Source organism: Chiloscyllium punctatum, chromosome 20, assembly GCF_047496795.1.
Source record: "Chiloscyllium punctatum isolate Juve2018m chromosome 20, sChiPun1.3, whole genome shotgun sequence".
Lineage (NCBI taxonomy): Eukaryota > Metazoa > Chordata > Chondrichthyes > Orectolobiformes > Hemiscylliidae > Chiloscyllium > Chiloscyllium punctatum.
Genome location: NC_092758.1, coordinates 75,114,560 through 75,132,384, shown reverse-complemented (window position 1 = coordinate 75,132,384; position 17,825 = coordinate 75,114,560). Strand labels below are relative to the sequence as shown.

At 40.1% G+C, this 17,825-nt stretch overlaps 1 protein-coding gene across 1 annotated transcript in view; it reads right to left on the bottom strand.

Moving 5' to 3' along the window:
• LOC140491824 (ran-binding protein 17-like) overlaps positions 1–5,043 on the bottom strand; it is a 430,222-nt gene extending 425,179 nt beyond the window's left edge. The window contains exons 1-3 of the mRNA XM_072590219.1: positions 4,998–5,043; positions 2,445–2,581; positions 1,552–1,666 (exon numbers count right to left, since the gene is read on the bottom strand). Coding sequence (XP_072446320.1) covers positions 1,552–1,666; positions 2,445–2,581; positions 4,998–5,043 — 298 coding nt within the window. The remainder of the gene's footprint in view (positions 1–1,551; positions 1,667–2,444; positions 2,582–4,997) is intronic.
• Positions 5,044–17,825: the final 12,782 nt, after the last annotated feature.

Here is a 17,825-nt window from a genome sequence, read left to right as displayed (position 1 = left end):
CCATATTGTGGGGAAAAGACCTTGGCAAGTCACCTTATCTATGTCTCTTATTGTTTTATAAACCTCTATAAGAGCACCCCTCAATCTTCTGCACTCTAGGGAAAAATGTATCAGCATATCCATCCTCACCTTATAATGTAAACCCTCCAGTCCCAGTAACATCTTTGTACATCTTTTCTGCACTCTTTCCAATTTGATAATATCCTTTCTACAGAAGGATGACCCGAACTGTACATAGTACTCCAGATGTGGCCGGCCAATGTTCTGTACGGCCGTAACATAATATCACAAAACCTATACTCTACGCTCTGACCAAAAAGGCAATTGTGTTGAATGCCTTCTTTACCAACCAATCAACCTGTGACTTTTTGTTTTGGGGGGTGGTGGTTTTGGTGGTGGTGGTGGAGGTGGGGAGCAATATCAATGTCATAGAGACCTAAACGTTTCTAACTGGACCAGACATGGTACATGCAGGAAGGACGCCCCAATGAATCCATACCTATGGGTCACAGTCTAAGAGTATGGCAGAGATCATTTCAGACTAAAGTGAGGAGAAATTCTGTCATGCAAAAAGTGGTGAGCCTATGGAATTCTCTGCCACAGAAAGTAGTTAAGGCCAAAGGATTGAATATTTTCAAGAAGGAGTCAGATATAGTTTGTAAGATCAATAGGATAAAGGTAATAGGGAGAAAGAGGGAACGTAGTACTTAATTGGGTGATCATTTGATTGTCAGAGCAAGTTCAAAAGCTGAATAGCCTACATCTAATCATATTTTCTATGTTTTTATGAAATGTTGAATCTATTTCTCTTTCCACAAATGTTGCCAGACTTGTTGAGTTTCTTTAGCATTTTCTGTTTTTATCTCCAATTTAAAGCAGCTGCAGTAGTTTGCTGTTGGTTATAGCACGGTACTGCTTTTAATGTTATTGGGCATGTGGGAGGAAACAAAAGCTAGTGTACCATGCCTATGATCATCATATGACAACATTATTTGGGGTCAGTGGTGACAGCATCTTCAGTTGAATAGTTGGTTGAAGCCAACTGTCCACAGTCACATGTGAAGAAAGGCCACTTTGAAGGGTATTGAAACAAATGTTTGTAGCCCAGTGAGAGTGGCAAGCTTCAGGAAGGAAGGGCGTTATATGACGCCAGAATGCTGAAAAGCATTTTTGAAAAAGTGTGACCAATTATATTCCCTGCAATCTAGGAAATTTTACATGATGCTCCCATGCACCATGCGAATGACTGACAAGTGATTGTAGAAGCAGCTCAAAATTTAGCACAATCCAGTTTATTTAATTACAAAATCTGCACTTTAATATGTTCTAAACAAAAAGGAATTGGAACATTATATTTTAGGACGATATTATTTTCATCAATATACTCGTAAATTTAATTTTAAAAAGAATCGAAGGGGCGGGTTAATAAAAAGAAAAAAATCTCCCAGAAAAAGTCTTTAACAATAACCATTTTCATGTATAAGCCTGAGGCAAGCTGCTGTGATAAATAGTTCGTTTTCCAAATGTGACAGCTGAACTTTTCCAGCTTACCCAAGTCTATGAGAAGCAGGCGAGTCAGTGCTGTATAGAAGGTTGTGCGGCATCTCAGAACAGCATCACCAAGGTGGAAATGTTCACTGATGCCCAGGAAAGGGAAGTGTTCACACTAATGATCCAAAAGAGAAGCAGAGGAAAATGCAATTAATCACTATATACGCTCATTTCAATACCGTAGAGGAAAGCTTCAATTTTCATACCTTGTCTCTGAAGGTATTGCATCAGTAGCTCTCTAGTGTCTCACACTTCTGCACGTGAACCCACAGAGACTGTACGCCAGGCAAGTTATTTGACAGTGTAGGACACAAGAGATGAGTTCAGCCCTGTTCTTGGCTGATACGTGCACATAAGAACTTTCAAAAATGGATTAATAGGCCTAGCTGATTTGATTTGCTCCCTAAACAAACTGAAGCTCACTCCTTGAACTGGCTAATACCATGTGGCTTAGAGCCCTCTTGTGGCACAGTGGCAGTGCCCCTTCCCCTGGACTGGGAAGCCCGGGCTCAAATCCCATCTTCTCAAGAGGCATGAAATAATATTTCTGAACAGGTGATTGTAAAATAGATTAATAAAAACAAAAATCATGTGGCCTGGAAAAATTGGGTTTAAACACAGATTGTCTGATTAATATTACAGAACTTAAATGAACTGGCCCTTTCAAGGAGCTGGGTTAAATAGCTAGCTTTCGAAATGCGACAAAATGTACCCAAATTTCATGAAAATGCAAGGAGCAAATAATTACCCTGGTTTTAATTTTGCACATCTGGTCATTACTTCAGCTTCTATGACTAAATAACAGTGTGTTATTCAAAGAAGAATAATCTGCAATGAGTTAGCAAAACATTTTTAAAATAAAAACTATTGTCTGATAAATAAAAGCTACTTACAGTGTGGTTCCGAAGCATGAATCGAACTGCATCAATCTTTACCAACTTCTTTAAGATGGCGTATGTAATGGCAATGTCAAGGGCATGAACGTAAAGAAGCACAGCTAAAGCTCTGTGACATGACTGGTTTAAATATCCTGTAAAAGCAGTCGATCATAAACATGACAAAAAGGTAGGTAATGACTATCAATTATCTCTAGAATCCCTACAGTGTGGAAACTGGCCATAACAAGTCCACAAAACACCTCCAAAGAGTAACCCACCCAGACCCATTCCCCTACCGTGTTACTTTACATTTACCCCTGACTTATGCACCTAGTCTACATATCCCTGAACACTATGGGCAACGTAGCATGGTCATTTCACCTAATCTTTGGACTGTGGGAGGAAACCCAGGCAGACACAGGGAGAATGTGCAAACTCCACACAGAAAGTCGCTGGAGGCTGCAATCGAACAGATTCCTGGTGCTGTGAGGCAGCAGTGCTAACCACTGAGCCTTCCTGCAAAAGGTTTGCAAAGGAGGATCTTAAACATTTTTGCATTTCTGCATTGAGTATGTTGTGTTAGTTCTGAGTACATACCTACCAGATATGAGTGATAGGAGATTTGCAATTTAATCCATGGATACATTTGCACCACAATACCTTGAAAATGACATTGTAAGTGTGCAAAACAGACAATATCACAAACTTACGAGTTACCATGAAATGTGCATAGTTGGAATCAAACTACTGCTGTTACAACATTGAATGGGAATGACACAAATTCTACAATAAGTATCAAGACAGGGGACTTGACATAATAGTATTGTAATAGGGCATTCCAGGAGCAGCACCAGATCTGCTAAACAGCATAAGCACCATGTTACAGAGAGCGCGAAGTGATCCCTCAAACTATAGCTAAGATTGAAAGTCTGCAGTTTTGCCACAACCTATCATGATGGTGGGAGACAACAAAAGGGGAGGCTCCACACCTTAAATAATGGAGGCACTCTACATATCAGTACAAAAGGCAAGGCAATCACATTTGTAATCATTAAAAGGATCTTATTACTTTGAGAAGGTCCAAAAACAATTCAGAAATTCATTTGAGTGATGAAAAAGGCGAAGGATTTTGGGACTTTTGTTTTCAGCAAGCAATAAAAGTTCAGATAGAATGGAGACAAAAATCATATCATTCCAAAGACAATTAAGAGGTTTAGTTCAGGGATATGTGCGTGTAAGAATGAACCAGAGCAAAATTAATTTCTCATCTATATGTTTCTTTAAGTGAAGATTCAAGCAAAGCATTCCATTTGATGACTGCATTCAAGTATCAAAGGAGGCAAGAAAACAAGGCGTTAGGAGTAAAACGGAAGAACCATGGAACTTTGTCACTTAAAGAGTAATGGCATTAAAGAACTCTTTGCCAAGGAAACAAGGCCCTAACAGAACAGATGACTGGAATACTCAGCATTAGCCTTAAGGAAATGGACCCTTTGGTCAAACTTGTCTGCATTGACCAACTATTCTAAACTGATCTAGCCCTATTTGCCAGCATTTGGCCCATATACCTCAAAACCTTCTCTATTCATGTTGTACCAATCCAGATATTTTTTAAGTGTTGTAATTGCACCCACCTCCACCACCTCCTCTGGCAGCTCGTTCTATACATGCACCAACCTCTGTGTGGAAAAGCTGCCCCTGATATCCATTTTAAATCTTTCCCTTTTCATCTTAAACCCATGGTCTCTAGTTTTGGGCTCCCCTACCCTGGCAAAAAGACCTTGGCTATTCAACCTACTTATACACCTAATGGTTTTATAAATTTCTATAATGATACCCCCCCAGCCTCCAATACTCCAAGGACAAAAGCCCGAGCCTATTCAGCCTCTCCCAATAACATAAACCCTCCAATCACGGCAACATCCTTGTAAATATTTTCTGAACGCTTTCAAGTTTAACAATAACCTTCCCATAGCGAGGAGAGCAGAATTGGAAGCAGTATTCTAAACGTGGTCTCACCAATGTACTGTACAGTCACAACATGACAGTCCAACTTGTATATTCAATGCACTGACCATTGAAGTCAATCTTGCCTCATGCCTTCTTCACCATCTTTTCCTCCGCTACATTGCTGACTGCATCGGCACCACGTCGTGCTCCCACGAGGAGGTTGAACAGTTCATCAACTTCACCAACACATTCCATCCCGACCTTAAATTCACCTGGACCGTCCCTGACACCTCTGTCCCCTTCCTGGACCTCTCCATCTCCATCAACGGTGACCAACTCAACACTGACATTTTCTACAAACCCACAGACTCCCATAGCTACCTGGATTACACCAACCCCCATCCTGCCTCCTGCAAAAATGCGATCCCTTATTTGCAATTCCTCTGCCGCATCTGTTCCCAGGAGGACCAGTTCCATCACAGATCACACCAGATGCCCTCCTTCTTTAAAGACTGCAATTTCCCTCCCATGTGGTGGATGATGCCCTCCAGCGCATCTCATCCACTTCCTGCACCTCTGCCCTCGAACTCCACCCCCCCCCCTCCCGCCGGTCCTCACCTTCCACCCCACCAAGCTCTGTATAAATTGCATCGTCTTCTGCCATTTCTGCCACTTGCAACCCCCAGATCCTACCACCACAGACATATTTCCCTCTCCACCCCTATCCAATTTCCGCAAAAACCATTCTCCTCGCGACTACCTCATCAGGTCCACACCCCCAAACAATCCACCCTCCCCTCCCGGTACCTAAACCTACTGCTGCAGGAATTGCAAAACCTGAGCCCACACCTTCCCCCTCACCTCCGCCCATGGCCCCAAAGGATTCTTCCACATCCATCAAAGTTTCACCTGCACTTCCACACGTCATTTACTGTATCCATTGCTCCCGATGCAGTTTCCTCTGCATTGGGTAGACACAATGCCTACTCGCAGAGCGCTTCAGAGAACATCTCCAGGACACCGGCACCAATCAACCCTACCACCCCGTGGCTGAACACTTTAACTCCCTCTCCTACTCTGCCGAGGACATACAAGTCCTTGGCCTCTATCGCCACTCCCTTACCCCCCGACGCCTCCAGCACCTCCTCTTCTATAATATGGACACTTTTCAAGACATCACTATTTATTTCCCCAAGTTCCCTAGCTTCCATGTCTACTTCCACGGTAAATGCTGACACGAAATATCCTTTTAGTATCTCACCATTCTCCTGTGGTTCCATACATAGATGGCCTTGTTGATCTTTAAGGGGCCCTATTCTCTCCCTAGTTACTCTTTTGTTCTTAATGCATTTGTAGAATTTCTTTGGATTCTCCTTAACCCTATTTGCCAAGGCTATCTCACATCCCCTTTTTGCCCTCCTGATTTCCCTCTTAAGTATACTCCTACTGTCCTATGGATACACTTGATCCCAGCTGTCATTATCTGACATATATATCCTTTTTTTTACAGATTTTATAATTCTCAGTATACTTAACCACATAAGGACAACTATTGTCAAATGAGAGAAAAAGTTATGATCCAAATTATAATCCTGCTGACAGGATTAGTCACACTTATGAAAAAAAATATGAAGGTCGCTTTAATAAGTTTCTCTCCTTTCTTGATCTTAGTGGGAAATGGAACAATGCCTCACTAGTGCAGTTGGGTTACACTTTTGAACTTCAGTAAAATATATTATCATCATACAGCATGGGGTAATTTTCCAAATCTGCCCTGCAAGAATTTGATTTGGCTGTGCAGAGATAGCTTTACATTTTTTTCCAGGCTATATTACACCTGACCTGTGAATAATTATTGGTGTAGAGGATGCTTTGCACTATATGTCATACACGCTTAAACCATCCCACAGTATTTAGTGGGAGAGTATAATAGAAGCCTTGCATTGTATCTAGCCAACGGTATCAACCCTGGAGTGCTTGTTGTGACAGTGCTTGAGGAGGACTACCCTGGATTGTCATTCCTGTGGGTAAACTAAAATACCAGATTTACTGAATGATTCCCATATGAAGAAATTAACAACATGGTTTTACTTTCATACCTTTTACACAAAACAGAACCAATAAAAATACAACATGGATAAGACTTCAAATGAAAAGGTCAATTTTACTTAAGCTTACGCAATGAAAGTACAACCACAAGCATTCCCATTAACTGTGCTATTATGAAGTTCCATGACGTTTTGTTTTATTCAGGTCAGGGATCCTATCAACAGTTTTCAACCTCTCCAAAGTAGGAAATCCTTCGACAAACTTTTGGCTCCTTGGGATCATAACAACACTAATGGTGCAGCTTTCCAGGTTTCATTTTCAACTGTCAGTTTATGATTTGGCATCTTCTGGAGAAACACCCAGCTCTAAAGCAGGTCTGAGATATTCATATAACTTTCTATGGTTTAGGACTTTATTAGCCAGCTGGTACAGTACCTCTAAGAGTTCCTGTCTCTTTTTCTTTCAAGTACGAAAGTTGTCTTCTCCCTGAGAGTGATTTGCTTCTTCTCTTCACATGAATTATCCGGGTTTCTGTTTCTGGGCTGAAGCTAAACTTTTGTTTGGCTAAGTGCGAGCTGCATCAGGTTTATTGGAGAGAGTTTTTGATGAGGCTTTGAGAGATTTCTTGCCATAACTTACCAAATTCAACTCAATAACTATCTAGCCTGCCTCCGTGGCATCTGTCACGTCTGATTCTGACCCCATACACATGGCATCACCAAAATAATGTGCCACTCAGCAGATATTCTGGAATTCACTGGCATCCCTTGTGCCTACATCTCTAAAAGTCTGTGATGCGCCTGGACAAGCACTGTCAATTCAGAACTGCCCTGCATGGTTTCCAACATTGCAGTTAGGGGGTTATTGGTGCCCCTCTAAGCAGCAGGAGCTGCCAGATGGGATGGTGTAGAAGTGACCTTTTCTTGCCCTGGGACCAGCAGTGTAGGCTACAACACAGACTACGCCAGTTTGGTTTGAGGTCGCTACCCAGGTTAGATCAGTCTCAGCCACATGGAGAAATGTCTATTACTGTATGAAGAATGTCAATGTCCTTCTCCACTCATTATAAAGGCCACCATCTTCTCTCTGATATCTAACACTTAGACGATCTCTGCTTCAATACCAATCTCCCACTGAAACTCATGCTCTACCACTCTATTGCCTGCATTATCTTCTGTCACTTGCTATTGCTCATTCTAAACCTTGGCACCACTAAGCTTGCATGCTCTCTGCGCTACCTGGTCACTCACTTGGGATATCTCCATGCTTCAATCACCTGTAATAACTGCCTCTCTCTCTCTCTCTCTCAAGACAGATGGAAAATAGTTCCCAATAAGGAAAAAAAGATTCAAGGTGAGTAGTGGCTGCCTGACATTCTGTTCCTCACCTGTCAGGTGGAAAACATTCAAACTCTGATTGCACTGAGTGACTGACGGAACCTGTCCAAACTCATGGAGTGTTAGTGGAGGTTCTCTGTTCCTGGACTCCCTGACTGAAGGCTATTCCCCTTAATAGGTCTACAACAACCATGACAAGCTTTCTTCTTCTGTGTCTGCACTAAATTATACAGCAAGAAAGATGTAATATGAGCCTGATAACTCTGACAGAAGGGCCAAGGTAATGTAGGGAAGGGATTGTGTAAGCACCCAGATAGGTTCAGTTCAGGAGAGTGCTATGACAACAAGCAAAGAGCCTAGAGGTGCAGTTTGTTCCAGTCACAGAGGTGGGTATGTTCTCTCTTGCTGCAGCATAACAATGATTATTGCTGATGCAGCTTTGAAACATCTTGTAATGGACTGGACAAGCGTTATGAGGGTTCTTAGAGGCTGATGCATAACAAATTCAAATATCTGTGGACATGGGGCATATGTTTCCTGAGATGATGGTGCTCAATGTGCAACGTGGAACTCCTGAGAGCAGCGGCAAGCTGTATTCGCCCGGTGTGATTCCCTGTCCAGTTTTCTCATTGTCTAACTAATGATAAGATAGGAAACTGAATAAGTTTAACAAGCAATAATCTCCTTAACTGGCAACTCCTTGCTGTCTAGACGGGCTTCTCAATTCTGGAACAAATGTCACCATATCCCACATCTATCAGATCCCCTACACAATTCATACTGTCTCAAGCTCTTCCTTGCTTTTAGCTCTCCTTTGTTCTGCAATGCTTCTTTCTGTCTGGCCAAACGACTCTGGCTTCAACTTCCTGTTCAGACTGCTTCAAGGTCAAAGGTCGCAATGACACAGAGACCAGAGAGCAAAAATTACAATTGATCTGTAATAAGGCCTGTAAGTTCTGCTCTCATTTAACAGTCAAAAAACAAGGCTACCACTCAGGGTGCAGTCCAGCAGGTTTAACTCTATGGGAGCTGACCTGTGAAAGTGAGATGTGGTGGCAATGGACTGTCTCTTAGTAGATTCCTACTGTTTATTAGAGGTTTCTCCCTATTGTTGGCCTGATCCCAGCAAGATATTGGTCTTACCTGCATGTCTTTGTCCATTGCTGTTACTCACCTTCTTGGTCTGCCTGCAGCAATGGCATTGGCCATTGCTTCTACTCACACGGTCAGTGTGCGGAGCTGCTAACCTCTGATTAGTTGGTCACTCTATGAGGCAGGACTTCCTCCAGAAGACAAACAGAGGTTCCACCTCATACTTGCAAAAGGTTAAGTGAAGGCCAGCTTGCCCTTGATATTTATACTGATGTATATACAGCCCACCTTCAGTGTATAATCCAGCTCAATGGAACAGACTAGTGGGAGATTTATTCTGTACCTACCTGTGATACATTTTCGCAGGCAATGTTTTATGAGACAACGCAGAGGAAGCTTTTCTCTATAGCTAACCTGGGTTATAAAGTCCCTGGGGATCGTTTGATGGATTCATGCAAAAGGATCTTCATTCTGCATTTAATCATATATGCAAATATACTGTGGGAATAGACTCTCACTGTTCTGCATCTCTCTATAATTCAAACTGTCCAATAGGTGACCAAATGAGAAAGGTGTCCCAAACCATTTTCATCCAATCTACACAAAATTAACAAGCAAACATTTTGATGAGTAAAGTATCTGCACCTTTTTCTATTTATCCTCTCTCACTAAAAAAGCTTATTGATACAATATAGATGTCGGGAAAAGTTGAAAAGCACATATAGCCAGTGCACCACTTCTGAAAACAGTGATGAAAATTACTTTGGCAATATTATTTCAAGATCACTCACAATACTTCGCACAGAAAAATAACAGACATATCATAAACAGTCAAAATAACCACCAAAATTGGGATGTGTATTGTATTTGGGGTGAAAATGGCCACACAGCAAAGACAAGTGTAATTCATCATTTTTTTGATTTAATACCTTGGAAATATATTAAAATAATAAAAAGAATCCTGAAAACCTCAAAATTTGCAGTGATAAATAGCACCCTCTGCCTTTATTGCATTACCCATACAAACAGAAATATTGCACAGTGGATTTTGGCAGACAAGTGCGATTATTTTCCAATAAAAAGTTGCATATTAAATTCCAGTATAAAAGTGGGTGGGTATTACTTTCCGGAGCTTTCACTGTCTGCCTTGGGGGGGCAAAAGGTTTAAAACTTAACTTTAATAACAATACGGCATTAGAAACAAAAAAAACTTGTTTCAAGTCATTTACGTTTTGCTGAGATATATATAGGTTTTATATCTACAAAAATTGCTTTTCCTTTCTTATCGAACAATATAACTTGACTAATACACTATTGTTTACAACCACCACAGGCCTGAGCCAAGCGTGATTAGACATTGATAAACATTTGAAGCACACCCTCCACAACCTAACAGTTGTCAGTTTGGATGAGTGGTAACGTATCATCTAGTGACTCAGATTAAGAGATAAACAGGTAACATCTTCCTTTAACGGTAACCAACTGACGAACCTAGCTCCAAAGGTTGATTCTTTCTATCTTTCTTCCCTAAATTGCCAGTGATGTTCAGAAAGAATGGAAGGCTAAACATCCTCAGCTAACACCAGAATATAAAATTCCTGACATCCAGCTGGATCAAATATCTTGCTAGGTTTCTGAATGCACCTAAAAACATAACCCAGGCACTCTAGACATTGCAAATTAAAATCCAGAAAATATTAAAAACCACAAAAGCAAAATATTACAGTTGCTCGAAATCTGAAATTGAAAAAAAAAAGAAATCCTGAAAAAGACAGTTCTAAAGAAAGGTCATCAACCTGAAATGCTAACTGTTTCTCTCACAGATGCTGTCTGACCTGCTGAGATTTTCCAGTTTATATTATTTTTACAGTTTATTGTGAAATTACATAGGTCCACTAGTTATGGAAGGAAAAATGTTTCTTCTGAGCCTCTTCCAGAAAAATTCACTTCCGCTGAAAAGACACGAATGAAATATGAATCTGCCACTAACCTTTACTTTCATATATACCAAATTAGCCAGTTCAGTGTCAATTCTCAACAGCCTCAGAATTGAGTATAGCTAACTACAAATTTATGAGGAGAATTGAAGAAATGGATCCCTATGGCTGATGGAAATTCTTTTATTCTTTTGTGGGAAATGGGTGTTTCTGGTAACACTAGCAGTTGTTGCCTTCTGTCATAGCTTTTGAACTGAGTGGGTTACTCAAACACATACGGCAATTAAAAGTCAATCATATTGGCGTGAATCTGGAATCACATGGAAGTCAGACCAGGTGAGGATGGCAGATTTCCTTTCTTACTGAGACCAGATTTGCATTCCAGGTTTATTAACCAAATTCAAACTCCAGCAGCTGCCATGATTGGATTGAAATCATATGTCCAGAGTGTTTGCCTTTGAGTTACTAGTCCAGTAACATTACCACATGAGTAAAACTTTCCCCTACAAGCAATTAGAGTCACAAATGTAGGAATGTGTGAAAAAGATAAGGGTTGGTCTTTAAGCCAGATGTCATGCCTTGGATGAGCACTCATTTTCCATTTCTAACAATTCTTATTGCTGATACATGTCAGAATTAGTTTGCTAAATTACAGATATTTAATAAGATACAACTAATGTAATGCATTGCTGGCTCAGGTGGAATAATGTGCTTGGGAGACCCAAGTAGAGAGATTTTCATTTAGTGAAACAAATAAAGCTATCAAATCAGCCCAACATTATGGCAGGAGATGAATCTATTGAAAGAGTTTAATATACTATAATGTAAGAAAGAGGGGGTTACATGCCAAAATACCCTGGTCTTTCTTAAATAACCCTGCGCAGCTTGCAACCAGTCAGACTACCTAAAAGAATTTCCTGAAGGGATCAAAAGTGCAACCAGATTTAAATTCCAGATTTATTAACTGAATATCCAGCAATACCCACATCCCATAAACTGATTTTTAAAAATGGGCCAAGGTGCAACCAAACCTTTTTATCGCCCACTTTATCAATTACTTTACCCCTTGTATCTTTTTCTTCAAGTTGAAAAAGGTAGTTTTCCTTTAGATTTGACCCCAACTAAGAAGAGGAGAAAGCATTAAATTGAGTGGTGATAGATATAGGACAGATGTCAGAGGTAGGTTCTTTATGCAGAGAGTAGTAAGGGCACGAAATGCCCTGCCTGCAACAGTCGTAGACACGCCAACATTAAAGGCATTTAAATGGTCATTGGATAAATATATGGATGATAATGGATTAGTGCAGGTTAGATGGGCTTCAGATTGGTTTCATAGGCCGGTGCAACATCGAGGGCTGAAGGGCCTGTACTATGCTGTAATGTTTTATGTTCTAAAAAGGAAAGAGAGGCATTTGCCAAGTGAACAGTTTTTGTTCTCGCAGAACATGTACATTGTTTTCAAAGTACACATTACTCTAACCTTTTCTACTGTAGCTGCACCATGACATCAATGAAAAGGATATCCAACAGACAAGTCATTAAGAAACTGCAGTGTTCTGGAAATTACCAGTTCACTTCTCCCCCAGCATTTTAGATTGTTGACACTGTAAGAAAAGGGATATTCATTACTGGACCACGTGAAAACATCTAATTCTGAAAACTGTCAACTGACGGAACAACAAACAAGTGATTTGTTTATTTTTGTTCTTCATAAAAACACTTTCTTCATTTCCTGTTTGGAATACATAGAGCACATGATCAAAATATTTTACAGACACATTCATGTTTGACATTTCTCACTTTGGAGGCAGATATCCACATACTGACTTCACACATTTAAGCTGCCGTAGACAGTTCCTTAACGCAACATCAGACGAGATTACACTTCAGCATTCAGAGAACATGCAGGTGACCCCATCTTCAAATATGTTCCACAGAGCTGACATTTACATTATTGTATGTTACCTTTAGTCATGTTTCCATAGGTGCTACAGTGCACTTATACATCAGCTTCTAATGTGCAAATTTTGGACTCTTGAGGTGCAGTGAGCTAAGAGGTCCAGGTTCAAGTCTCACCTGCTTCAGAGGTGCGTAACAACTTCTCTGAACAAGTTAATTAGAAAATATTCTGATGTGCAAATCCCAAACCTTCTGGCTACCTGAGTGTACTTCCCACTTGGGCTTTTCTTTCAACTATGCCTTTCCAGTGGCTGATGTTAGTGAATCGGGTGGATCTACTTACCCATTTACAGCATGGGATTACTGCACTGAGGCACAGCAGCATTAGCAAGGGTTTACCGCACAAAATGAAAATTGCTCAAATGGCCCCAGGTCTATATGAGTGAGTATGTTCACACTGCAGTGGTTTAAAAGCACCTATAATGGATTTCATCCCAGCAAAGTTCACTATTCACTACAGACATAAAGTATCCTTCTTAATGTCAGTGGGAGATTTTAATCAGAAAACACATGGGTTAAACAACACATCAGGGGCATTTCTTCTATGGAAAATGAGAACACCCAAGACATTTTAGAACTTTAATGAAGTTATACAACAAATAATTTGTCCACATTGGTTTATACCAAAGCTTTCCATTCTTGTGACTGATCCACATATAATAATGAAGTACTTGTTGCTGTAAATATATAGGTCTTAAATTGACATATGAACCTTGCTGATTTATGACGGATGTTAATGTTGACAAGAAAAATGTAACAATAAGTGTCTAAACAAAACTCTCCTTGGAAAAGACTTCAAGATGAGTATCTGTTTGCTAGTCTCCCTCTAAGTGCAAATGCTGACTTGTGCTAGATGTTGGTTTCCTCCTGTCACGGGTACAAGTTGCCATTTTTAATTTCTAAGCCCCAACAGGTTAGTCAGCGTGAAGTGTTACATGGATGCCTCAATGGTAACTGAAGTTAACAGCAATGCATCTTCTAGCAGGAATCAGTGGATTGGGATAACCATTGGATTGCTGTCTGATTTCCAACCTTCACCTGTTTTGGTGAGGCCAATTCTGGCACTCCTACTGTCATTCAGGCTGAGAATAGTTAACTTGATGAGCGCGAACTTAAACCTAGGACATTCTGTACAGCTCAATTGCACAGTGCTGTTTGCTATTATCATTGGGGCCACTGGGGGAACATAACCTAATATAATTTAATCGAAAGGAAATGGACTAACAACTACTCTTGTGGTCTTAATGGTTCAGATATTTTTTAGCTTTTAAAGTGACGCAAATAAAATTGTGCAGCCAAGTTTTTTGAGGTATCAAGCTCATCTGTTTTGTTTTTTTAAGAGTTTCATTTTTTTTCCGCAATGGAATCTCTGAGAAAACAATTTGTACCTAATGCTGCACCTAACATTTAATGAAAACATGGTTTAATGTCTTTTTAATCATTTTGGAGTTTAGTTGTACATAAATTACATTAACATAGCATATATTGGTTGTGTCATTACAGTCATAAAGAATAACTCTGAAATATTCATCGTCTTGCATTACCATTGTTAAATTTGTTATCGCATGCACTATGTTGACATTAATGCATCTAATAAAGGTACTGATTCCCAGAAATAACGGCATCACATCATCCTAGTTATACAATTATTTAAGCAGCAGGGATTGTTCCCAATTTTTATTGTGTCAGTTTCTTGATCAAACCCAAAGAGAGAGCAGAAAGAGCCATTAACACACCTGGACCTTAGTGATATCATTTAATAAAGAACTGAGAAAGGTTAAGTCAAAGAGCGAGGTGCCATGGAGATAGGAAGCAATAAATCATGAGGCAAGTTAATTAACTGAAGGAGGTGGAGGACTGTCGCATACTTGTCCAGGTAATGGTGGGGAAGTTGTGTGTGTGTGTGTGTGTGTGTGTGTGTGTGTGTGTGTGTGTGTGTGTGTGTGTGTGTGTGTGTGTGTGTGTGTGTGTGTGTGTGTGTGTGTGTCGCACTACTCCAGCAAACTTACTATAGTCACAACTGAAACAACAGTAGAGGGCAAGCCACACAGAATACAACAATTACCAAAATGATTAAGCCAATCCAATTCATTCCAGTAGTACTGGGAATTGGGTGGGATATCAAGGACCACTGGCTCCTAACCCTTTTGATATATCTCACTGCGCACATAACTAACTTCGGAAGTAGTAAACATTTTTGCCATGATTTTAATGAAGCATTTGACAAGGTTCCTCACAAGAATGTTTAGCAACAGGTATCTCAATTAGACAGCTGAAACCACTGGAGATCCCAAGAGGTTGATCCATGATATTCATGATATGTATAATAATGTCATGCAGTTCATCAATAAAGTAAAGTGTCTACTTCTGGTGAGACAGCAGGAGGTTCTCAGGAGAGAAATATTATTTAAAGAGGTTTACAAATACTTAAGAAATGTTTAGGGGAATTGGAAATGGCGTAAGAATAAAACAAAAAAATGCACTGTAACAATTAATGAACAACTTGAGGATGTAATGAATTAAGTAAGATTATTAATCTCAAAAGAGTAAACATTGTATTTACGATTGTCATGAAGTGAATGGTTTACTTGCATCCACATCATACATTACCTTACTGAGTAGGGAAAGGATTTGTTTGAAACATACTCACACTTTTGCCACAAATGTTTCAAGAACACGTGTTTCATCGGTTAGACTCAAAGCTTCAGATATTCGGACATAAACCTGAGGAAAAAGATAATGAGATGCTTTAAATGAAAATCATGCAAAAATCCACAAAAATCAATTAATGGATTTGCAGGTAGAAGTATAAAGTTTGTGAGTTAGAAGCAAAGATTTTAGTTTGAAGTCAGGCTGGAATTTTTCTTGCCCATCAGTGAAGAGTCCAGAAAACTATAGTATCTAAGGCTGGCAAGGATGAGTAGCATTTCAGCTTTGACTTACAACTCAAAAACTTTACATAGCATCAATTCCTCCTGAGCCACTCCACAGGAGTGTAATGAGAAAGAACTTGACCTTCAATATATATGCAGATGAAGGCGAGCCTTGCCAACATGCTGGAGAGCAACTGACAGCACTGTATCACCTCCATTGACTAGGTCCAATGAACCAATGAATTAATAGACAGCAGCAGATTTTCCTGGGACTAACAGCATTGGGGGAGGGGGGGGGGGTGGAAGAGCTAAACCCTGAGAGCTGCCAGCCTCTGAACATTGCAGGTAGTGCCAGCAGGAGCAGTGGGAACTGTTGGGACTAGATCTATGAGAAGCCCAGGATCACCCAAGCTCCCCCAGCCAAAGGTGAGCGATGACAGAATGAAGATCATTGAGGATGGAGGCATGGCAGGAAAGGCAATGTCTGACCTCCACAACCTTCTCCCCTCCCAACACCTGCGAGTGCCTTTAAACAAGTGACACATCCCAAGAGGGTTTCCTTCATATCGACTCCCCTGCCCACAGCCGGTTATATAACAATAGTGGAAGAGTGAGGCATTAATCACATGCTTAAGAGCCTCCACCAGCACACCTCCCTGCACCAAACTTGGGTCAAAACTGGGAAGGTGACATGTCCTAAATTCCTGACCACCTACCTTTCTCAAGAGAGGGTATTAAATTTCATACGTAGATATATCCAGGTAAATAACTGAAAGTTTACAGAAAGGCCATTATAAAGGAGGAAAGAAAAGATAGAGTGACAGAGTGGCTTAACAAGGAAATTCCAGAGTTCAGGGCTTAGAGAACTAAAGACACAGCCACTAATTGTGAAATGATGGTAACTGGGTATGAGTATAAGGCCAGAAATGAGGTGTTATTAGACTCTTGAAGGAAACTAATATATAAACTTTCTTCTTGTCAATTTAACTTTCCCTTTGGCATCAACATTAAACCATATCAGCTCTGTGTACAGTGGAGAATCTTTTAGCAAAGAAAACAGATGAAATAAAACAAGTATTTAAAATATTTCCCAAGAGTTTCACTTTGTCCTCTTTCGTTTTCTTACAGAAGAAAGAAATTAGCCAGTAAAAATGTAAAACACACTTGCATCATTGTACTTCTGAGAATTTTACTCAAAGTACTAAATGAACGGTCAATGCTCTGCCCACATTTCTAAGATCACACATGAATTTAAGATATTTATTTTAATTGATTAGAGTAATATTGCATCTTGCACAAAGATGAAGCATTGTAATAGAAAAATCACAAACTTGAAATGTCAACTGTTTCTGTCTCTATAGATGCTGCCAGCTCTTGCTGAATATTTCCAATATATATGTCTTTATTAAAACTTTGTGGGTCTATGTAGTCTCACATTACTTGCCGAAGTTCAGTTAGGGTGAACTCACGTTCAGATGTTGCTTTGACATTGTGCTTGCGTCAACATATCCAGTACAAATTGCACATTATGCTAAAATAACCTCCAACACTGAAGAAACGAAAAAAGAGAAAAGGACTTCTCTATGATTGCAATTGGGTCTATATCCTCTGGAGTTTCAAACAATAAGAGGTAATTTCATTGAGACATAAAAGATCCAGGAGGGATAGAAGTTGGGAGATTGTTTCCACTGAACAGTGAAGCTAAAACACAGGATACAGTCTCAGCATAAGGGGCTGATCATTTTGCAATGAAATGGGTAGAAATTTCATCACTTTAAGTGTTGAGAAGTTGAATCCCAAAATCACCCATGTTCATGTTGAATGGTGCAGCAGGCACAATAGACTACAGGCCTCATTCCTGATGAGGGGCATTGGCCCGAAACGTCAAGTTTCCTGCTCCTCGGATGCTGCCTGACCTGTAGTGCTTTTCCAGCACTACTCTAATCTTGACCCAAATCTCCAGCACCCGCAGTACCCACTTTCACCTGAATGGTTCACTCCTGCTCCTGTGTCTTGTGTTCTTGTACAATTATTTGTAGAGCGGTAAAGAAACATACGAATGGTCAGTTATTCAAACTTAGGCTTGAAAACAAACATGGAATGACATAATACAACAGGCCACCTGGTCCAATGTATCTCTACTTGCTCTTTGCTAGGTCTATAAAACAATTAATACAATAAAAAGGCTTTCTACAGTAT